Source organism: Harpia harpyja, chromosome 5 (genome assembly GCF_026419915.1).
Source record: "Harpia harpyja isolate bHarHar1 chromosome 5, bHarHar1 primary haplotype, whole genome shotgun sequence".
Lineage (NCBI taxonomy): Eukaryota > Metazoa > Chordata > Aves > Accipitriformes > Accipitridae > Harpia > Harpia harpyja.
Genome location: NC_068944.1, coordinates 66,855,978 through 66,880,078, shown reverse-complemented (window position 1 = coordinate 66,880,078; position 24,101 = coordinate 66,855,978). Strand labels below are relative to the sequence as shown.

At 42.9% G+C, this 24,101-nt stretch overlaps 1 protein-coding gene across 1 annotated transcript in view; it reads right to left on the bottom strand.

Moving 5' to 3' along the window:
• Nucleotides 1-24,101, bottom strand: part of FER1L6 (fer-1 like family member 6) — a 78,050-nt gene that overhangs the window by 13,408 nt on the left and 40,541 nt on the right. The window contains exons 23-35 of the mRNA XM_052786813.1: nucleotides 20,431-20,541; nucleotides 18,061-18,222; nucleotides 15,600-15,783; nucleotides 15,215-15,399; nucleotides 13,547-13,669; nucleotides 13,376-13,415; nucleotides 11,491-11,606; nucleotides 10,227-10,358; nucleotides 9,063-9,188; nucleotides 7,902-8,029; nucleotides 5,893-6,063; nucleotides 4,555-4,715; nucleotides 111-253 (exon numbers count right to left, since the gene is read on the bottom strand). Of these exons, the coding sequence (XP_052642773.1) occupies nucleotides 111-253; nucleotides 4,555-4,715; nucleotides 5,893-6,063; nucleotides 7,902-8,029; nucleotides 9,063-9,188; nucleotides 10,227-10,358; nucleotides 11,491-11,606; nucleotides 13,376-13,415; nucleotides 13,547-13,669; nucleotides 15,215-15,399; nucleotides 15,600-15,783; nucleotides 18,061-18,222; nucleotides 20,431-20,541 (1,782 nt within the window). The remainder of the gene's footprint in view (nucleotides 1-110; nucleotides 254-4,554; nucleotides 4,716-5,892; nucleotides 6,064-7,901; nucleotides 8,030-9,062; nucleotides 9,189-10,226; nucleotides 10,359-11,490; nucleotides 11,607-13,375; nucleotides 13,416-13,546; nucleotides 13,670-15,214; nucleotides 15,400-15,599; nucleotides 15,784-18,060; nucleotides 18,223-20,430; nucleotides 20,542-24,101) is intronic.

Sequence of the window (24,101 nt, the reverse complement as noted above, 5' to 3'; positions counted from 1 at the left end):
CTTGGATGCTGTCTCTGTAAGTTTGCAGATACAAATAGAAACCACAATAACTGGAGGAAAGGAAAACTGATCCTAGGTCTACCATCACCACCACCTCTGAGCTGCTCTACCTGTTCCATGCCTGGCTTATCCTTATGGTAGAGAGGTCGAGTCTCAATGTGCTCTGGGACCAGTTTGTATCCAGCTCCAGGGATTTCTTCCCAAGCACGTAAAACCTTTAAGGAGAGATGTTCATATGATTCAACTGGCTCCTCTATAGAAAAGAGTAAAACAAAAAGAAAAAAGAGAGTTGAACTATAATGTTGAACCCCTTGGTAATATGTTCCATTAAATATTAAAATGGTCATTAAAAATTTGCTTGAGTTAAAAGGAAGGTTTTACGTATCCCAGCTAAGTAAAGAAGGGTCTTGAAATTAATTTAATTCATGTAAATAAGGGTGCCCACCAGGGTAGCTAGAAGATTAGCACTTAGGCAGCAGTTTATCTGTAAAACACAGCAAATCATTTCACTATTATAGCAGCAGTTTCTAACAGGAAGATGGAAGAAACCTGTGAACTACTCTTTTTACAGAGAATTGTAAATGTGAGGTTTTTTTACAACTCATGAAAGGCAAGGAGGCTTCTATTTTGACAGAGCTGACAGTAAATAAGCACTAGTAGTTATATCTACACCTCATTTTGCTTTGTGATGGCAACAGCAAAGACCCTCCTAGAGAACCGAATCACACCTCAAGGGAAGAGGGCTGAAGTCCATGGGCAAGAACATGTCACCTCCTGACCAGCTCAGCTTGGCCACTGGAGGAAGGGAGACCCCAGAGAATGACACCTCCAGGAAGGACCAGTGCTAATATTGAAAGTAGGGTGCATATTGGAAAGCACAGAAAGCCTTTTGAGCTCTTGAGCTTCTTTTTCCTCCCTTTTTGTGTGGGCTCCACACAAAAGGACCCCAGACTTTTGAAGAGGGATATCTCCTAGATTAGGAGAGAAGTACCCAAGTGAGAAGAAAGTTAAGACTTCTTTGTGTCAGCAAACTGTTATTACTTTTCCTACTGGGTATTGCTATCTCTGAGTTGCTGGTAGGTGACAGAAGGTTTGTTTGCGATTTAAACAGTAGGTATTAAACCCTTCCTAATGACTCAGAGAGTGAGGAAGGATGGCCCTGTGGTTATGAGCCCTGGTTCTCTCTTGTGCACCAACATGTGTTTGAGATGTGATATCTTTCATCTAATTTTAGCCGGCTAAAAGCAAGGTCTTTAGCCTGACCTACTCAGTCAGGCAGCCTCAATAGCAAGGACATAGATTGTCCCATGATAACCCATATTCTTTCCAACAGACCTTTCTAAAGATTGTTTTCACCCTCTGAAGATGCCTATTTTTCCCATTGGCTACAGGTAGTCCTAGACTACCTGGGAGTAGAGGTCAGGCAGTTGGACTAGATAATCGTTGTAAGTCCCTTCCAACTGAACTATTCTATTCTATTCTATTCTACTCAACTTCTATGCTCCTAGAGCAAAGTTAAGTTATTCTTCCCCTTGCAATTTAAAGCTGGATATAAGGCCCATAGGTATCATTTTCTCCACCTGTAAAGTGGAAATGGTACTGCTTCCTCTTTTCAGTACTCCCCTAGAGATCAGATCTGTGGTCTTTGTTAGTTTTACAGATCCAAGTGATGACCAGCACAGAAACCCAGCAGGAAATAAGGACCCAGAAGTACTTGTCAGAACAGCAATATGGATAAGAATTATGCAGAAGACTGTATACTGTAAACTATTTATTTATAACATGTTGAAAAACTTGTGTACATAAGTACTTTGGACTTTGCCATCTGGTTCTGTATTTCCTTGCTTCTGGTTTCTATCACCTTGTCTGATGTTGGTTTGTCTGAAGCTCATTTTAGTGAACCAGAATTTTGATCAAGAGATCTTGTTGCTGGTAGTCACACTCAGTCATCTGCTAGTGAGGAAAACAAACAACAATACTGGAGCCATAAATCTCTCTCAGGCCAAGAAACCAAAAATGGACCAACTCTTCTCCCTTCAACAGTGCTACCTTAGCAGCCTTCCACTTGAGGCGTGACCTATATTTTGTAGCTGCCAGGGGGAATTTGCTCCAAGACAAATAAACACAGGTAAGGGAGTAGAGGTTTCCCTACACTGCCACAGTGTCCACTACTGTCTCCAAGTCAAGCTCCTTTTGCTCCCCCATGAAAGTCTTCATCCTCACACCCCTTTTCCTTACCCTAAGTATAAAACTGAATCATAGAATGGTTTGCATTGGAAGGGACCTTCAAAGATCATCTCGTCTAACTCTACTGCCATGGGCAGGGACATGGATTTAGATTAGATATAAGGAAGAAATTCTTCACGGTGAGGGTGGTGAGGCACTGGAGCAGGTTGCCCAGAGAGGCTGTGGATGCCCCCTCCCTGGAGGTGTTCAAGACCAGCTTGGATGGGGCTTTGAGCAACCTGGTCTAGTGGAAGGTGTCCCTGCCCATGGCGGGGAGGGGGGACACATGACTAGATGATCTTTAAGGTCCCTTCCAACCCAAACCATTCTATGATTCTACAATTCTATGAACTTTCACTCATAGCTCTGTCCCACTCCACCCCTATGTGATATGGACACTCAACTTCCTCATAGCTTTGACCTCTTTTTAATCTGGGAGCTCTGAAAGCAAGTTCTGTCCTGCCCACTGGATTCATGGACCCCACAGATACCTAGATTTACACAGCACTCTGTTAATGCTTCAGAAGAGCAGTCAGAGTGGTAATAATCAAGTGGCGGAAAAAAACAACAGAGAGGAAAGCCACGTAGGTAAGGTAGGACTGGCAGGTAAGTGGCCTGGAACCTAACTGTGGTTCAACAGAGACTTGTCTGACCTTGAGTAACTCACTTCACATCTGTATTTCCCTTCCCCCTTCTTCTCACTTCTTGGGTCTGTCTACACTAGTGTTTTAGTTTAGACGGGGAGTGCATTTTTGAAAAGACTCTCCCTGACTTCCCATGCTTTGATTTGCTGTGTGGAGGGATCTGAGAGCATGCACTCCTTTCAGATGAAACTAAGCCAGAATCATAGAACCATAGAATCATAGAATCATTTCAGTTGGAAAAGACCTTCAAGATCATCAAGTCCAACCATTAACCGTGCCCCCTAAACCATGCCCTGGAGTACCCTGTCCACTCGCTTTTTGAATACCTCCAGGGATGGTGACTCAACCACTTCCCTGGGCAGCCCATTCCAATGTTTGACAACCCTCTCAGTAAAAAAATTTTTCCTAATATCTAACCTAAATCTCCCTTGCCTCAACTTGAGGCCATTTCCTCTTGTCCTATCTCCAGCCACCTGACAGAAGAGACCAACACCCACCTCACTACAACCCCCTTTCAGGTAGTTGTAGAGAGCGATAAGGTCTCCCCTCAGCCTCCTCTTTTCTAGACTGAACAACCCCAGGTCCCTCAGCTGCTCCTCATAAGACTTGTGCTCAAGGCCCCTCACCAACTTGGTTGCTCTCCTCTGGACACGCTCCAGCACCTCCATGTCTTTCCTGTAGTGAGGGGCCCAAAACTGAACACAGGACTCGAGGTGCGGCCTCACCAGTGCCGAGTACAGGGGAACAACCACCTCCCTGTTCCTGCTGGCCACACTGTTTCTGATACAGGCTGGGATGCGATTGGCCTTCTTGGCCACCTGGGCACACTGCTGGCTCATATTCAGCCGGCTGTCCACCAGCACCCCCAGGTCTTTCTCTGCCGGGCAGCTTTCCAGCCACTCTTCCCCAAGCCTGTAGCTCTGCATGGGGTTGCCGTGACCCAAGTGCAGGACCTGGCACTTGGCCTTGTTGATCTTCATACGATTGGCCTCAGCCCCTCGATCCAGCCTGTCCAGATCTCTTTGTAGAGCCTCCGTACCCTCAAGCAAATCGACCCTGCCTCCCAACTTGGTGTCGTCTGCAAACTTGCTGAGGGTGCACTCAATCCCCTCATCCAAATCATCGATAAAGATATTAAACAGAACAGGGCCCAACACCGAGCCCTGGGGAACACCACTTGTGACCTGCCGCCAACTGGATTTCACCCAGTTCACCACTACCCTCTGGGCTCGGCCATCCAGCCAGTTTTTCACCCAGTGAATAGTGCACTTATCCAGGCCACGAGATGCCAACTCTTCAAGGAGTATGCCATGAAAGACAGTGTCAAAGGCCTTGCTGAAGTCTAGGAGACATGTTCCAAGAGGGTCCCCTACACTCCAACCAATCCTGGGCATCCCATCCTTGGGATCAGGCAGGAGCTAGTCCAAAGTATCCGCCAACACCTACCATGGGGATGTCAGGTCATTAGCAATAACTGTCTCACCTGAGAGATTCTCTGCAATTAAGCTACAGCAATAGCTAATATAGACACAGACTTCATCACCACGGTTATATGAGTATTTCAGAGCAGAGACGGGTTCCAGTAATCTGACTTTAGAGTGCATAGCAGCTTGGTCCCCAGATACAGCCTGGGCAGGCTCTTGATACTGCTACAATGCAGTTGAAGAATGACAAACTTCATTACCGTTCTCATCTTCTCTGAAGACTGTCTGTCCCTTGAAGACTTTTGCTCCTACTTGTATCTCCCCTGGCCGCATGAAGGGTCCACTTATTCTGTAGTCCTTACACAGCTTAGTGAGGATCTCGCTTGGCTTGGTTGCATCTCGCCACGCATTGTACCCTTCTCTGCAAGGAGGGAACAGAGTGAAGAGAAATGGGTGAGGTTTGCCTTCAGCAAAGTGCACAGGCAAATCAGGACTTCCCAAGCAGAGATTTGCTTTGTGGTCAGTAGCCCTGACATCTGCTCAGCCAAACTTTTCCTTTGAATTGTCCAGCACTACTTCTTACTTGAGACACCCGCTCTGTCTGCTCACGTCCTGGGGCCAACCACTCTTTTCTCATAAAACACAGGAGAAGCTGAGGCAGCCTTACCCACAGCTTGGATAAAGCAGCCCAGGCATTGGCATGCTCCCCAAGAGGAAAAGGACCAGAGCCCATCCCCTGTTCTACCTAAAGGATTCAAGTCTACATGTTCTACCTCCATTTAAGGAAAAGTGTTCTGCAGCTCCCACATGCAGAGAAGAAGCCGAGATTATCTGAAACCTGGAACAAGCACATAAAGAAATACCTCACACTGGAGACTGAGCTGGCAAGGGAAGTCTTGGGGTTTGGCCTGTGCTCCTGGATTGCTTTTTTACATTGTTCACCCTTTGTTTGTAGATAAAATAGAGAAACAATCATAGGAGAAGAACCCCAAACCCACATCTTCCAGGTTAGTGTCCTACCCCCGGGCAATGGAGTTATTTTAGTTTGACTTTCTCTGCATTAATTAATCTTTGTGCACAATGTCCTTCAGAGCGCAGCCGTGTGACAGGGAGCAGGAGTTCAGCAGCACTGCCCTGTGACTCACCTCTGTTACAGAGGCCATGCCAGCAGCCCCGCTCTGCTCCTGCTCCCCCCAGTGCCATGCCAGTCCCACTGGCCTGGCTGCAATCACTCCAGTTGCAGCTGAATAATGGAGAGCAGAGTAGAGCCCTGTCATAACTTCTCTGACAGTTTTTTTTCCCATTTGCCCTTTATGCCTCTCCAAAGGCAGTTTATCGAGCAGGTATGTTATACATAGGCTGTTTACTATTTAAAATACTTGGTGAACAAACAGTGTTGTTAATTTTAAAATATCCACTTCTGACTGAGGCTGACAGCTACCCAAAGTCACTGTTAAGCTCTTTGGTGAATTTTAATTAAAATACCTCCTGTGACACTTTTCTGCTGGAGAAAGCAAAATGTTTAGCCACATCTGGAATTTCTCCTGCAAGTCAAGTCGTTCACTGTGTGCTGTGTTGCTGTCTGAAGAGGTACTTACATTTCATATTGACTTTGTAACCCACAGGTAGCTCGATGCCTGCTATAGAAACGATTTTCCAAATCAATTTTAGTCTCTCCAATGAGATCATCTGTTCCCACAAAGTCATGGTCGTAGATCAGGACTGTGAGCAAGGAATCCTTGGGGAATGTAGCTTGGATTTCAAATGATCTACAGCAAAAATTGAGACCCTCATGTAGTCAAATCAGTTTTGAAGACTAAGTTAATGAATGCTGTGCAAACAATGAGTGGACAGTGTCTCTTCTAACAAACAGTGGGGGTTGTTTGGTAGTGCTTTTTGTTTCAATGAAATATCTGACCATACTGGAAACACACAGTGCAAAAGTATTTTCTTTCTCCTGCTTCCCTACCACCCCCTGTACAGTTCTAAGATTGTTCCTACCTACAGTTAACAGAGCAATGGGATGGACCTGGTCAGCTGCAATGATTTATCCTGAATCCAATAGAGGTGGAAGTATGGAAATTACAAGGCTAATGAAGTTGTATGTAAGAGTTATCACATGCTTTTCAGAATCCCCAAAAGGGACATCCGAGTCTTTTCTGTTTTCTTCCAAAAGCTCCAGGTTAAATATTGAATATAGGAATCTGGGGGCACCCAACAAAATGATCAGGCAAAAGCTTTAAACAAGTCTCAAAAAAGCAAAGATCAGAACTCCCTTTTCACTCAGTGCATTTTTCAGGGGTAGGAATTGTTGTCATTGAGATATTTAGGGAAGCTGAGAATATAAAAGTGATTTTAAAAGGGATTTGACAAATTAGTGGAAGACAGGACATCCTCATCAGCACAACACTGGCTCCAGATTTCTCCAAAGCACAGGCAAAACTGATCTTTGTCTCCTGAAGGATGAGTTTTGTCCTTTTTCTCGAAGTGGCCAGAATCAATTTTGTAGCAACAGCACAGCAGTTTTTGGAGGAGAGAGAAGTCTGGGAATGGTGTGGGATTGCTAGAGGTTGGTGGTGCCATGCTGATCAGGGCTTCTACGATGGTGAGAGGTGGTTACTATGACTGATGCTACTGCTGCGAGGAGTTGCTGGTCCAGTCACCCCACTGTTGCCACTGGCATCAGCAGCAAGGACTATCCAAATGAACAGCCCATTCCTAACCTTGTCTAAACCAAATACAGTGGTGATTTCCCATTCCATTTATATACATCTATAATGGCTGTGCTTTACGGTTTATCATAATGATGGTTCAGTTGCAACCTCTACTAAGGGAGAGCTTAAATCACAGAAATTGAGATGGCATGCTATAGAGGGACCACTCTGTTCTTGTCTTTTCTCCTTACACTTTTTTCTTTAAGTCTCTGCTTTTGCAGACAGGACCCTGGCTTAGGGGGCTTTCAGTCCAACATAGTACAGTTTCTCTGTCTTAATGTTTTACAGAATAATTCCACTCAATTCAAAACATTTTCAACCTTCTTAAAAATAGGGAAACTTATTGGCAAAAAATCACAGCTATTAGCATTAACAACATAAATAAGTATAAAGCATTGGTAATACAAAGTTGATGTTTATTGACAGCTTGCCCCTGGCTCTCCCATTCAGAAGTCTGTGTGGGTTCAAAAAACTACGTTTTTTCTCCTAGTCCTAAAATGATGAGATTTATTTGTCACTCTATTCAACCTGAAATAGTAACAAAGATTGTGAAATCACACTTTACTGTGCTGATATTTATTTCACTTTAAACTTAACAATTGCATTAATTTGCACAGACGAGATCATTTGTTGCCTCTTTTCCTCTCATGCATAATTTTGCAAAACCTCTCACAGATTGCATTCCATGATGTGTTTTGACTGGTATGAAAATGCAATAATTTGTAATCATACGGGGTGACACCAATTCTCAACATTTTAACCAGTAGAATTACAAAACATCCAGACGGGCAGAAATCAGTGTATAACAAACACTTTGTAATAGTAACAGCAGTAGTGGTGGCAAGTGATAAAGGAGAAATCACCCATGAATAAGGAAATAAGCCATCACTGACCTTCCAAATACTGGGTTTAGCTGCTTGGGGATGTAGTTCTCCCTGTCTTTAATTTCTGTGTTGCCAAGTCTCAGCACAATGTAGGGATCTGACTTGCCATCTGGATCAGCTGGGCTGAGGTTAAATGCCTGTTAGGAAGAAAGACTGTGTCCTCAAGAAGCTTGCTTAAATGCAGCATGGTCACGATACAGGACTGTGGGTTTCCTGCCCAGTCCTGGGTGTTCTGGAAGTGCAGGGGTTTTGCTTGCCTCATGTAATATAAAATTTGGCATTTAGCTTTGCAGGCTACTGGGAAAAGATGATCTGGAGGAGAAAAGTTTGCAAAGGTGGAGCAGATATAAGTTCTGTCCCACCACTAAGATGGACAAAGAGATGAGCAGGAGAGGCAACGCTGAGGAAGAAGCTGGCTGCACAAGTGCATGTAGGATTCAGGAAAGATTTCCCAAAAAATATTGGTCCAGATCTTGAACAGTGCAAAACTACTCTTCAGACTGTATTTACAAGATGGCTTGGAAGTCTTTATATTCAGGAAATAAAGCAATCTCTTCCTATTCTTCTCTTCTGTTTTGTTTGCCATTGTCTCTTTGCATGCCATTCTTCCCCTCTTAGATCACCTGCAGCTTTCATTTCTCTGAAATACCATCTCCTTCTACCCCTTTTACTTCTCACATCATGCTCTCTTATCATCTTGTCTTCTATATTTCTACCTCTTTCTCCATCCCATAACTTATTCACAACATCTACCACTTTGATTACATGCAATACACAGCCCTCAAAAAATATGCTCCCATTTCCCCCTTACTGAGGTTTTGTTTAAATGTGTGTCATTTTGAAACAACTCTGCTGATTAAAACTGGCTGCATTTGCATAACGTGGCTGGAACAGGTTGTCCATACTATGTTAGTTATATCTCTAGCCCTTTCAGTTTGAAGAAGTAAAGTGATTCTCCAGTCTTGTGATTCATCATGAGGAATATGTAACATTTTCTACTCTGAACACCCATTTCTACAACATGAAACATTGTCTGAAATATGTCCAGAAAAAATTCTGCCACATGGATGAGGATTTTCAGAAGCTTCACTGCAAAGACAATGGAGGTAAACTGAGTTGAAAAGAAATGTCCAAGTTATTTCAAGATTAAAGGAACATCTGTCTACTTACTGCCACAATATAAACCCTGATGAGGACTTTGACAGAGTGGTTTGGTGGTATCCCTTGCAGGATGCGGGGCTGCCCTCCGTCCAGCAAACTGCCATCCTCAGGACTTGGGTATATGCAGAAGGAGCCCTGGTAATACACTGTCTTTTATCTCCCTCGAAAACAGATCAAGTGTAATACAAAAACAACTCTTTGAATGCAAAAGAAACATCATTCATGCAGCCTGTGCTGCAGCACATACGTATACACAACAAGTTTTGTGGTACCACTCAAAGGGAACACAGGCTTCAGTGCACTAAACATCATCTTTTAAAATGCCTTTGCTCTATAAAATGGTACTATCATCACATCTAGATGATTGCAAGAAGTACTTGCATGCTCTTAGCTCTCTATTTTATTATTTAAAGGACTAACACCTGCAGGTGTTCTAAATCTAGTTTTCTTAGTATTAATATTCTAAAAATAATATTTTGTCCTTAACTGTATATTTGCAAATTGATAATTCCACCGGGTTAGTTTCACAACAGTGTGACTGGAATCCAACTGTATTTTTGCAGCCACCATACAACTCATATAAATCAATATTGACTCATGGTGCTGAGTAGCTCATACTGCCTGAAAGCTACTAGCAAGTTATTTGAACGGAAATTTGCATTGCAAACTAATTGAGGTATCAATGAGTTTAATCAGTTCCTCTAAACTACAAAGTGCTTGAAATCCTATTAATGTTATTCATGCTTTGAACTACATTTTCAGATTGCCTAATGGTGCCCTGTATCAGGCTGTGCAATTGTTTCCAACTGGAGTAGCTATAAGTGCCTCCATTTAAATTACTGAAAATTACATATAAGGTGCTGTAACTGATAGTGCAGTAATAAAGTTGCATTAGCAGAATCTGGACTACATAATATATCTATTCTTCCCCTTCTGTGTTTTAAAACTTTGTTGTAATTCCTTGTTTCAAAACAACAGCGAATGTCTGGTGCTAGATGCTGCTTTCATCTATCAGAAAATGGGAAAGGAAAAATATGACTCTAGATCCAATAAAAGACATAATTCTATTTACAACAGACTGTCAATGTCTTTTTCATCTGTGGTATACCTGAAATATGCATGAAAACATAAAGTCTCTAAATTATTACCCATTTAATCAGCTTTAAAGCTCACCTTAAATTTTCCTATTATTCTGTCTTCAGAGTCAGCATGAACTTCGTCATTAGATTTTCCTCTTAAGAGCTGAAAAGTTTTCACCCAGTCCTCAAAGTTGTTAAATTCACTCTCCAAGTCTCCTTCATAAATCTTTGAAAATAGGAGAATGCTTATTTTTTGTGCTGCAGTTAATATATTTATAGCAACTTTTTTTATTAGAGGATGACTAGAAATCCATTTTGACTCAAAATGCAGATTTTAATAAAACCAAGGTTTTGCAAAAGTCCTTGAGGCAAAAAAAAATAATTCCCCACTTAAAACAGGAGTGGTTTTGTCCTTCACCAAAGTCCTTCCCAACTACTGGAATAGCACATTAATGCAGCAGGTAGAAGTGGCTCTAGAAGGGCCAGAATGAACATTTGTAAGCACTGGTGTGGGTGAAAAACAGTGTCGATGTGCTGCTCTGCTTCTGTTTCCTCTCTGCAATGTGCCTCTGATGTACTGACCCGTTTTGTTATGTTAATGTGCCAGAACATGTGAGCAAAGCAGACAATAATAAAAGTGCTGTGGGGGCAGAGCTTTAGGATAGGTAAAAAGACCAAGTCATTTTTAAAAGGACGGGCTTTTTTTCAACACTCTCCCCCCATAATTTATGAAGTGTTATTCAGTGTGAAATAGAAGGCCTAGACTAGTGCCATCTCTAAAAAAATGGAAACAGCAGTTTCAAATTCCCCTTTATTCAGCTACAGTCTAATCCAAGCAGTCCTAATCTTTTCAAACCTCTTCATCTCTCCAGTCATTTTGCATGACCCATATAGTTTTCTTCGAATTCCTTCTATCGTTACGCAACCAAATCTAATGCGAGCTGAATATTACCTCGCCATCAGGGAGGATACACTAGCAATTGCAGCAATGCTTTCCATACTCTTTTTTAAGTCATTCTTAACAGGCTGTAATATTTCCAACATGAAATTTGGAATTTCCAAACTCAGTGTTTTACAGGTGAACAACAAAACTGAATTTTCACATAAGTCTCTCTGGGTGAGTCTCTACTGGTAAAGTGAAGGTCTGAGGCCAAGCAGGCCACATCCACCCCGTAAGACCATGGTTTCCTCTGGGCCCCATGTGCTGATGTGCATTATCACTATCATTTTGCGTGTTTTATTCATTTTAAAGTGTCTGAAATAGATGTAAGGAGGGTTTGCTGAACTTAGCTGCTGAGGTCAAGCTTTGGGGAGACAGTGAATAACAGCCTTACCTCTCAGCCTTACTTCTCTCTTACCTGCAGTGTTGCTAGGTTTGGAGTTTCTTTCTGCTTCCTTTTCAATGTCTTATCCTTCTTCTTTTTGTCTGGCGCCTCTTCTATGATCAATGCAATGTGGTCAGAATTCTGCTTATCTGCAGAGATTTCATGACATCATGTAGGTTTTAGTGAGCAAAGCACATCGAGTGATTCAGATAAGGATGCAAAATACATTTTAAAGAGATATCCCCCCTTGCTCCTCCTCCATTCAATCTTCTACTGCCAAGCACAGGGTCCTCTCTTTTCCCACCACTCCTCCCAGGCAGAGAGGTGGCATTTTATCCTCTCTGTGGCTAACAGTCTTCATCATGAGCTTGGTGGACCAAGTGTGATGGTGTTCTGTACCACTCCTTCCCTGCTGGCCATCTCCCAGAACACCCTTTTCCTTCCTCTCTGACTCCTCCCAGATGCAAACTAACAGATCTTAACAGCTTTCGCGTAGATTGTACAGCTTATTTAAAACTGGAAGCCACTATTTAGGCTGACTGGTACTTCAGATAGCAGGTGATCCAAGCCCTTCTCTGCTCAAAGGTATCAGAAAATAGAGTGTATCTCACCTTGAGAAAGCCTAGAAGTATGAGAAATGGGAGGAGGTATCTGGCCAGCCTCAAGCCAGACTCCAAACACTGAGAGGGGACTTCCCAACAAAAGAGGGTGAGCCCTCAAAAATGGCACTGAGATGGTTCAGTTCTTTGCCTGAAATCTGGATTCTGGGTTCACTTTACTTTCATTTTTTGAGTTGTTCATGTGTGTTTGATATCACTAAATATTTAGAAATATATATTATATCAGTGCAGTCCTGTATGTGTAATGCTTATCACCATAGGTGAAAATATGTAACAAAAGCTATCAGAAGGGAATTTACAAGATCTGAAGTCATCAGTCAAAAACAATATGCCACAACTGCCTGAATAGCATGTGGGTGGATGTCACAATGTCAAGGAAATTTCTAATTGTAAGTTAACATCACACCTTTGTAGAAAATTTTCTATCTAAATATTTCCTCCATGTGGACAAGTAAGTTTCACTCAGAAACTGATCTCTGCCTCCTCTCTCAGCAGCCCTGATGATCACTGAAACACCGTCAGCTGCTATTTCCAGAATGATACCATCCGACATTAAGGTCGTGTCTTCCATCCAGAGCAATCACAACACCTGCTTTAAAATAGAAATCACCTCAATCACTGGTGAGTCAGCTCTGGCATGGGAAAGATGCTATAGTTTAATTCCAAATAGCAGCTCTGTGTAAACAGTAAACATTTGTTTTCTTTCCCAGTCTGCTCAAGCAGTTACATTTGTCAAAAAAAATATTTTTTTCTAGAGCTTTGATTGTGGGAGGACCTGTTAAGCCATGGAGTATACATGTATGGAGACATATATACATACATACACACAGAGCCTATTTCTGGGTAATTCTTTTAGGTTCTTGTGCAAAAAATTTTCCACTAGAACCTGAGCTAGACACAAAGCTTTTCAGCTATGGAGGTAACACACATGACTACAGAGTCTCCTAGCAGAAGCTGTTCCTACATCATTGATTCTGAATTGGATTCAAAATTGGGAGAAGCTTCTTCTTCTGAACCTGTTACAAATGCAACCTAAGATTAAGATAATCTCCACCTTCTATCATTTAGGACTTTGACTTTGCAAATCTTTGTGCATGAGATTTGAATGACAGGAAACTCATGTTTACCCAACACTGCCTGTGAAGTTTTAACCTACCCACCATCCGATCAGCTGTAGAGGAAAGAACACAGTATACCGGCAGTGCTCTGTTATCAGACTTTAATTGCTGATGGTAAAATAGTAGAGAAGCAAAGTATTAGTTGTACAAAATAATAGAAAATGCAAATAATTTACTTACTGTCTTCAGGTTTTCCCTCACTGGAAAAAATTCCTTTTGCCTTTCAAAAGAAAAAGATGATGGATAAACTCCTCATTATGAATGTAATACCCAAAAAGAATCACTCAACTGTAAATCTACTTTTACAACATTGCTCATCCATGAGAGCTTTGGGCATGCTGGGTGACTTACCTTTTGCATTTTGAGCACAGAAGCATAGTATTTGGACCACCAGTCAATAACATTTTCAGCTGATTCATCTGCAATTGTTCTTTTTCTCTTCTTTGTTGACCGTCGGTTGGATTTTTTTGTATCCTACCAAAGCATGGGGAAAACACTGTAGAACTCCAGAGCTGATTAAAACTAATCACCTGACTCATGACATCAAGCATGAACAGATGTATATGAAGAAAATTTCAACCTCCAAGAGCTAAATAAAATGCAATAGGAATTAATGTCTCTGTCTTTTATTCCAAGACACTTCATCATGATCATCATATTATTAAAGCTATCTCTATATTACCTACAGATGATGCCAAAACTTTGAACATTTGAGACATTGCCACAGGAGCAACCCATACAACAGGCAAATCTACACAGAGAAATAGGTAACGAAGTTTTAAGGCATGTGAACATTCAGATATAAATTGGTTTCTCCCACTTAAGTCTGCAAGTATTTTAAGAACTCCCGTTATTACTTTATTGCCTTTTGAAAGAAGAGTCCCACCAGTTGCTGCAGTTCAGCTGTTCTCTTACAAAAACCTAAAATCTGATCCTGAAGATCACCTGCTCATGTGGCAACTCTTACTAACTTCATTCTTGCATAAGGATTGGCTCTTGTGAAATAGAGTGTTTCATCCGACACCCTTACAGAGAGTTGTCAGCTTGGCTGGGGAAGCTGAAGCAAAGATAAATAATTAGGAATGATAGATAGGTAAGTGGAAATTATTATTAATATAACACAGATGGTTAAATTACAGGGTTCCCTTCAGGACTCTTTTCTTACTATGCTTTGCTATCATACATTAAAATTGTTCTGTACCAGATGAAAGATCTAAACTGTTGTGTACATCTAGGGAACAAGACATCCCTGCAGTTTCTTTGACCTCCTAATTATGAAGGATGCTGGAAACATCTGACCACTGAAACATCAAAGGTTAAAGAAGCATGCTTTACGTAGCTGCAGAAACAGCTTCTGAAATGAAACTTAGTCTTGCATCCTCCGCTTTTATTGTTGTTAATAAAAGAGTGATTGTGATGGGAGAAACTACAGAGAAAGGAGGAGCATGTGCATCTGAACAAAAAATAATCTGTACAGTCTAGAGCATATACTGTACTGTAAATGCCATGCTGACCAGAATTGCCTTGCGTTCCTGTACTTTCCTATCTTCTTCTATCCACAGACTGACACCAGTTTTATACTTTGACTGTAAGATCTTTTGGAAACAGACTTTCTGCTCCACATTTGTACAGCATCTAACACAAAGGGGCTTTGATCCCTGCCTAAATACCACAGACACGGAAACAGCCATTCACAGTGAGAGTTTTGTGATTAAGTAGTTCATTCAAGGTCAGGAAAAGCAAAAATCCTACTACTCCAGTAGTACTTGCCCATGTTATGACCATCTGGCACAAAAGGAAAGAAAGGAAGTATCTATTAATGCAAGTGATGAAATTATGTGGGGTCAAAGCTGCATTGCTAACTAGTTCTCTCAAGGGCCAGCAACATAGCGTGGATGTTAACATCGGTACCCAGAATCTCTAATCCTGAGATAAGTAAGAGATTACCATTTTATAAGGAAAGGTTAAAGTCTGCAAGACTGCAACAGAAAGTTAGCTGGCGGCTTCAGCTATACCCACCTTCTGTTTTCTCTCTTTCCCTGGTTCAGAGGCAGAGTGCTCTGGTTCAGCGGCAGGAAGTGTTGCAAGATGTGGGTCTGGCTCTACCACTGTACATATACCCTGCTCCACCTTGGCATAGATGTGATCAGCTAAAAATGGTTCTTCTCTGGATAACTCAGCAGGCTGGGATGACTCAGGTGAAGCTGAAATTGAACCTTTGTAAGTTAGGTAAGATTTTGCCAGAAATGGTATCATCACATTTGGTGAACATCAAATGATCATATCATTAAGGGTTTGACCTTACACTCAACACAATAAAGCATATCTGCTAAGTACGTGCCTAGTGTTAAGCCTCTGAGTAGGTCCTTTGTCTTTTTATATGGAGTCAGGACTGGACATTTACCTTTCTCAATTTCCACAATGTCTAGTCTGTTTGGCGTAGCTTGAGGACCCAACTGGGTTTTACATAGGAATTGCTTAAGGCAATTGATGGTATGCGTTCCAACAAGCGTACTCCTCCCAAATGCTCTCCAGTCGACCACGCAGATGCTTAGTGGTGGATGCAAGAGTTCATTTTCAGGCAGCTCCTAGTGGAGGAGGACAGACAGCAGCATGAGAATTGCTAGAGAATATAGAACACGTATAGAATATTTGTCGTGCACAGCAATGAGGCTTTTACTCTTCCCTCCCTTCTCCTCATCAGCTATTAACGTCCTCAAAATGCAAAATGCATACAGAGTAGGCAATATAGTTCGGTCCACGGTTTTCTGCAAAGTCTGGAGAAAGCCTTGTCCTTAAGAATACAGAGTGCACCATACAGACTGTGCTACTGAGTTAAGTCCCATGCTGTCATATATGAGTGTATTGGGTTTGTGTGGCAAGGTTTTGGTAGTGGGGGGGCTGCAGGGGTGGCTTCTGTAAGAAGCTGCCCCTATGTCCCACAGAGCCAATACCAGCCAGCTCCAAGACGGACCCACTGCTGGCGAAGGCCGAGCCCATCAGCGATAGTGGTAGCGCCTCTGGGAGAACAGATTTAAGAAGGGAAAAAAGTAGTGGCAGGCACAGAAACTGCAGCTGGAGAGAGGAGTGAGAATATGTGAGCGAAACAACCCTGCAGACACCAAGGTCAGTGAAGAAGGAGGGGGAGGAGATGCTCCAGGCGCCAGAGCAGAGATTCCCCTGCAGCCCGTGGGGAAGACCATGGTGAGGCAGGCTGTCCCCCTGCAGCCCAGGGAGGTCCACAGTGGAGCAGATATCCACCTGCAGCCTATGGAGAACCCCACGCCAAAGCAGGTGGGTGCCCGAAGGAGGCTGTGACCCAAGTGGGAAGCCCATGCTGGAGCAGGCTCCTGGCAGGACCTGCAGATCTCTGAAGAGAGGAGCCCACGCTGGAGCAGGTTTTCTGGCAGGACTTGTGACTTCAGACCCTGAAGGACTGCAGCCCGTGGAAGGACTCACACTGGAGCAGTTTGTGAAGAACTGCAGCCCGTGGGAAGGACTCACGTTGGAGAAGTTCATGGAGGACTGTCTCCCATGGGAGGGACCCCGCGCTGGAGCAGGGGAAGAGTGTGACAAGTCCTGCCCCTGAGGAGGATGAAGGGGCAGAGATAACGTGTGATGAACTGACCCCAACCCCCATTCCCCGTCCCCCTGCGCTGCTGGCGGGGGTAGGTAGAGAATCCAGGAGTGAAGCTGTGCCTGGGAAGCAGGGAGGGGTGGGGGGAAGGTATATTAAGATTTGGTTTTATTTCTCATTACCCTACTCTGGTTTGATTGGCAATAAATTAAGTTAATTTTCCCCAAATTGAGCCTGTTTTGCCTGTGATGGTAATTGGTTGAGTGATCTCTCCCCGTCCTTATCTTGACCCATGAGCCCTTTGTTATATTTTCTCTCCCCTGTCCAGCTGAGGAGGGGGAGTGATAGACTGGCTTTGGTGGGCACCTGGCATTCAGCCAGGGTCAACCCACCACAATGAGCATCTCTTGTTAGAATAAACTGGGGGAATCAGGAACATTCAGAAGGAATGAACACTGTTGGAACTTGTGAGTCTTAATGCCCTTGCTGCCTTGTTGAAGGCTGTCAACCCTATCTGCCCCCATTTGCCTAACCACAATGTGGACACTGGGTGGTTACATGCCTTATAGGATGCATTAGAAAAGGGAAAACAGCTCTTTGGACATGTAATGTACAATGGAAGCTAAAAATACTGTAGCAACCATACTTCAGTATCCAGGATAGAATTTTTATACCCTTTTGTCTATAAATAAACAACTTCTCTCTTGATGCTAGCAACTAGAGCAAATTGAATAGATTTTTTTTTTTTTCTGATGCTGACCTTTGTCCACTGAAAGCACCAGCTCTTATAACCCAGTGAACAGGCGGTAATTAAATTTCCATTCCATAACAGCAAGTGTTACAATATGAAAAGGTCCAGAGCTCAGGAGCCAGAAATGATCAATCCCCTTAATAGCCCAGTAACACAGAAAGGAAAATTAAAAGAACTGAAAGAAAATAAAGGAAACTGAGCACTACCCAGCAAAATGGGAAAGGAGGAGGAAAAAGTACTAAAAATATCCCTGTTACCTGCGAACAAATTCCAACCTATCGGTAAAAAACTGATCGCAGCATATTTCCTTGCCTACTTGAGACATAACATGAGGAACAGCATCTTCTTTTATCATACAATTGTAGCAGAAGTCTTTTAAAGCATCTTCAAATCAGTAGCTTTTGCAAGAGAACTGAAGTCCCTTAGTATTTAATCAAGACACAGAGGAAATTATTTGGCAAGAAAGGGAGGAAATTAGTCATTAACACCTTGCCTAACCAGAGAATGGACAGGCAAAGAGCAGTATGCTGTACGCACCACTTCAAACCAGTCTGCAAGGCCACTGAAATTGGGATTTTTCTTGTAGCTCTGGATGACAGAGGATTTCACTCCTTTCCCTGCACATTCGATGAGAACCTGGGGGCGATCTACAGAGAGGAGCTGGACTTTCTTCAGCTCTCGAACACCCCAGAACAGGACCTGTGGTGGGCAGAGAGAAACATCAGTAGCCTGCAGAGACCCCTCAGTCTGGGGGAAGCCACTGCTGGGATGCCATCACTTCATATCCCTTTGGGAATGCAGGACTACCAGAAAAAAACAAATCTGATATCCAATAACCATCAGGATTAATGGTGGAAGTTAAAGCAATTAATAACACCCAACTGTTGTCAAGGAGTTATTGCCAATGGCAACCCATAATAATCACATTTCCAACAGTTGTCTTTTCAGCAGGGCAAGGGGACTATTCATCTGAACGTCAGGGGCTTGGTTTGTTTAATGCATCAGAGCAGTTGAAGGAGCAAACAAATCCTATATAAGCAGAATTGATTAACAGAGTTTTGCCAGCCGAGCTGGCCCTCAGGTCTGCAATGGATGGCAGGAGGTCTCCAAGCAGCTTTCCTTCAAAGGACTGTGATCCTGGTCTGGAGGACAAGAAGGAGGCTGGGTCTGTAAAATAAGGGTCTGCAGGAAAAACAGGACTTTATACAGCACACACTGGGGGGCCTTGAAGGGGAGGGCTGGGGCAGCAAGGGATGGTTACGTTACGGTTGGTGAGAGAAGCCATGAGTCTCAGGTACCTGAAATGAAGACTGGAACCAAAAGGAGGTGTGGGGGCCTTTGTGGACAACCTGAACGCTGGCAGGACTGGGGATTTGTTTGAGTCAGGCAGTGGCAAGGGGCACTGGCGGCATGTGAGGATTGGTGAGATCCTGCTCTGTTGCTGGAGGTTCCCAGTTAAAACTGGGGCACGGCACGCTTCTGTAGTTACAATGGCTCCATGACCTTTTCCACCAGTGTGAGATATAGTTTATAATATCTTAACAAAAATAGTTGTGTTCTATTCATTCTGTGTTATTTCCTTGCTGGGTACCCTCCGGAGTTCAAATTTCACTACGTATACATTCACTTCAACTATAAACCTGTTCTCGTAGCAATTTAACTGCCTGGATCTGGAAGCAATTTCCCTGATTTTAAGGTGCCCGAGGTATCACACTGAGGAGTGGAGTTGTCCTAGGCTCCCTCCAGAACCAAAGAAGACAGAGATGCACTTCCAAAATGTAATTTAATCTATTCAACGTCTGAATCACACTGGGACCGCGGCTGCTCTGTTCAGCTGTCCAAACAAGAAACCTACAGTGAGGATGCTTCTAAGCTGCGTGCCTTAGAGCTAGTTGGGATGAATGTCACAGCAGTGTAAAATAGAAAACATACAAGCAGCACAAAGCAATCGTACTGCGTGGGCCCTGGGAAGGCCTTCATAGCATAATACTTAGAGGGACACCTAAGTTTAAGGATTTAAGATGTCCCTTTAACATCAGCAGAGTAGTTCATGGGCTTATTTACCTCGCAATCTCAGGTGTAAAAAAAAGAACACTGCTAACAAAAACTCTTTCCTATGTACAGAAAACGATAGCTTAACTAAATGATATAGCAGAGCTAGTAACTGGTCTCTCCTTTTCAGCAGCTGAATTGCTTGATCTTTGAAGGCAAAGCTGGAACTGCTTCTGGGCTCTCAAAATAGTATTTCTGGGGAAGGGTCACCGGGTAACGTAAGCAGGGTCTGACTTGGCACAGCAAAATGGGCAAATAAGCAGGTGATGTAAAGGCTGCAGGAAGAATGACAGTGAGTAGTGAGGCTGGGCAGCATCCAGGCGTTCCACTGACATGAAAAGGTGCCACATTTCCCTGCTTTCTAACATAATGGGACTTTGGACCCAAATGGAGCAAGAGAGGAGGGCAGAGAAGGGACAAACATTTGTACGCAGGCAGAAGACATTGCTTGGCTGAAGTTTGGGAGCCAGAAAAAGCCTGGGAGGTGGCTGATGCTGAACTTCACCTCCAGGGACGTCAGCTGCAAGGGGAACCTCTCCATCTCCTGCAGACACTTCCTGGGCTGTACAGAGCAGAGGTCCATCAGCCGTGCTCTGCCATGGGAGCAGTCCCTTCCCAGCAGGTCAGGACTGAGATGTAGCCCTTGCTGGCCTCATGTGGAAGCACTGCCTTGCACACCCAGCCTCGGAGAAAAAATGTGATCTGAGCTTAGCACATTTATTTTGGGATCCATATGCTATTTTTATGTGATTCCTATTGATGAGAATTTAAAAATTATCATCCCTTACTGTTATGGTTCAATAAGAGAATAAAAGGAGCTGAGATTTGGAAATGGAAATATTCTAAGTAACTCACCTCTACTCTGTACTTGCTTAAAACAGGTCGGATGTTAGCTGGGACTGGGTAAATCTGGCCAACATCTGGTGGATCCAGTGGGGGAAGTCCGTCTGGATCTGACTCAGGAATCTGAAAAATTAAGCAGTCATAACTTAGGCTGGTTTTTGGAAGAATAAAACCAGTATCAGAAGTATCTGTGAATGGCACATAGAACACACCAATTTAATACAGTTTTACAAGACACATTGCAGAGCAGACGGGTTGTGCTGTGAGAGGAATGTGACCTGGATTGCTATCTGTCCTGCTGTGATGCTAAAACATTTGGCAGGAAGAGTATTCAATAGAGTGGGTTGATGCACCTTTCTGAAAAAAAGGCTCCTTTGTCCTAGCAGGGCACAGTCTGCCCTAAAAACACGCATGTACTGAAGCATGATAATTCTATTTACTAAAAATGCAAAGCATGGTAATTCTATTTCACAAAAATCCTTAGCAAAACTGCTTAGAAGACTTTCACAGGAAGTTTCTAGATCTGATTCCAGTTAAAAAAGGCTGGTGAACAGACAGTACACATCAGCTAAACCACACATTTGCCAGACAGACATAACACTCTTCAGCCACTATGGAACAGCAGTCCTGCATTATTGCACACTGTCACCATTTGAGAACTTGCAAATCGCATCTCCAGCATTAGGGCTGGGTCTTTGTGCAACTACTAAAATCTTGCAGCAGGCGGCACTTATGTTCTTTGCGTGTCTAATCCTGTCCCACGTTCAGGAGCTTATTTGGGCGTACATGACTGCCCTGTGCCAGGTGAGTGGGAGGAGAGTGTGCTCCACTGCAGCAATGAGGCTTGACCATCTCTTTGCCTCTTGCCATCCTGCAGGCTCTGCTGCCTGTTTGGTTCACCTTCTGTGGGAAAGCTCCCTGGCTTCACGTCCCAATTCCTTCCTAATTTTCAACAGTGTATTTATGACCTTCTCAGTCCACGCAGGGCAGATCTGAAGCCTGGCCTGATTTAGCAAATTTCTACATAAAACAGTTGAAGCCAGCACCTGGTGATCAGTCCTACCAGAAGCTCAGGCTGTGATAGCAGAGAACAGTAGGCACACAGGTTTCACAGGTGAGGTAACAACCTACAGACAGAGCTCTCCTCGGCTTTAACATGAAGTACAGTACCTAAAGCGTACTGTACATACAGCTTCTGGGAAAAAGAAACACAACTTCTGGAGTGCTTCAGCATTCCTAAGCTAACTTGTCACTGTTGAAAGGTGAAGCAGCTGAGATACAGCTCTCAAAGGACCTGTAAAATTGAAGCCTTCTGCTTCATTTAACTAGGCCATCTGTCTGTTATCCGCAGCTTTGTACAGTTGTATGGGAGTTTAATTAGCATAAGGGAGAAAGGATGTGTTCCCTAGTATCTTGTAGGTGAAGGAGGAGATGGGTGGAAAATGTATCTTCTAGCATAGCACCTGCAGTGTGTGTGAGTATTCAAATAATTAACAGCAGTAATTCACATGCACATGTTTACTGCCCTTTATCAGTAAAAATCCAAAGTAATTCATTTAATAGATTTCGTGGAACTTGAGGCCAGAGACCTAGGTCTAGTTTTGTTGTTCCCCAATGTATCTGGTTTCTATCAGTCACCTCTGTGATGCTGTTTAAAAAGCCAAACAGAAACACAAACTTTGCGAACAATAACCGCCTGTCTAGAAATCCACCTGTCTGGCTTTAATTATATTCAGAGCTTCCAATTCTATATTAACTGACATTAAATGCTCCAAAAATTTACCCCATAATAGATTAATTGGTACTTTAAATAAAAGAAGAGGCGAAATCCACCTGAACTAGATCGCATACCGGATGTCATGTCCCTGCAACACAGTTCAAATCTCAGGGTATCCACTTTCATTGCATTATCTGACCTGGGTACTGATGACAGGTGATCAAGAAAAATATATTAATCTGCATGATACAGTGACTAAGCATATGTAATTTCTAAACTGCACCATTTTTATTATTTTTTTAAAACTAGAATACACATAGCTATTTGTGTCTCCTCTTACAGCTGTGAGAAGGGATTAGTTCCAAAGTACATAGCTTAGGAGAGGAAGGCTGGCGAGATCTCACATTTGAGGACAGAACTGCCTCATAGTTTTATTAAACTGCACTCCAGGACTGCAAAACCTAAGACTGATATCAAATCAAGATTCTCTGGATCTTCACTTTTGTTAAGTATTGCAGTTAACTGAACAGTTCTCCAATATATTGCAAGGCCTCTGGTTTTCCGAGAGCTAACAACCACTAGTGGAGTTGACAGTATTTCTGTATTACTCAGTGAAACTCTGTTAATTTCAATGAAATTAGGTTGGTATAACTCAGAAAGGACTTTGCTTCATGGCCACAGTGAAACTGCACAGAACAAGAGGTGAAGAATGATCTAGCACACAGATGACAGTAGAGGAAAATAGCCCCAGGGTGTGTTTACAAGGGGATTTTGCTTTTTTGATTTAAAAAACCCAAATCAGTAAATCCTGAGCCCACTTTGAGCAAAATCAAGACTCCTAGTATTCATTAGTCTGTATTTTTTTCAGTCCACTATTTTTCTAAATGCCAGGATGCTTTGTTATAAGAATAATTTTTTCCCTCCAGCAAGACCCAGCATAATAGCATTCATTCTGAGAAAGGAACATTCACTTTTTACACAACACTTCTTCAGCTGAACCAAACGGTACCTGCAGATCAGAGTTATTGAGCAGGGTATGTCATGGTAAAGGTTGTGGGCTCAGAATGAGAACAGATTAGTGATGAGAGATTTTTGTTTCCATCCCTACACAGAGCCCCATCAGGAATACCCTGATGTTAGAAGGAGCCACTGGCACATCAGCTCTGGGAGTGCTTTGAAGCCTGGAAAAAGTTTATATATATACCTTTTCCTGAAAATTTCTTTAATGTCCTTATTGCTATTATCTGCCATGTGAGATGCTCTAGAGTGTTGTCACTGAGAAGAATAATACAGAGCATGAAGATAAGGACTGCAGGGTCTTTACCTACAGTTCTTGTCAACTCTCTAGAGAAGTCTTAGGGGTATATTTGGATATATCCCAGAAGCCATGCTGCTTCCCTTGTCCCAAAAGATGGCAAAACAAAATACAGTGCTCTCTTTGTTCACCAAAAAGTGGATTTCAATTAAAAAAATGGGAAAATTATGGCTAAGGTACTAGACTCTATCCCTAGGTACCCACTTTAATGAGGAAATGTTCCACATGGTGTCATTTTCCAGGTTTTCACCGAGAACATAATTAGCCCATCATGCTTAAAAGCCTGTTTTGTCTTGGTAATATCTGTAAAACGTGTCACGGAGTTCCACACTTTTCCCATTTCAGATTTCAGAATAAACTGCTGTAGGTTTTCAGCAGAGAGAAGTTTCCTCTAACTGATGGCTCTGCAAATTCCACTGAAATTCCCTGAAATCCCAGGCACAATACACCCCACTCACACATCTGCCAGGCTAGCCCCAGAGGTAAGTTGAATTGCCTTTTCTCTCGCAGTTGGAAACCAGTGTAACATTTCTCTTAATACATTAGGGGTATCTGAAAACTCAGTCTCCCTAATCCAATCTTTATTATTCACCGCTTCCTTTTCCTAAGAGTGAAAGCAGTACTGAGAGCTTTGAGGTTGCTAAAGTCAGG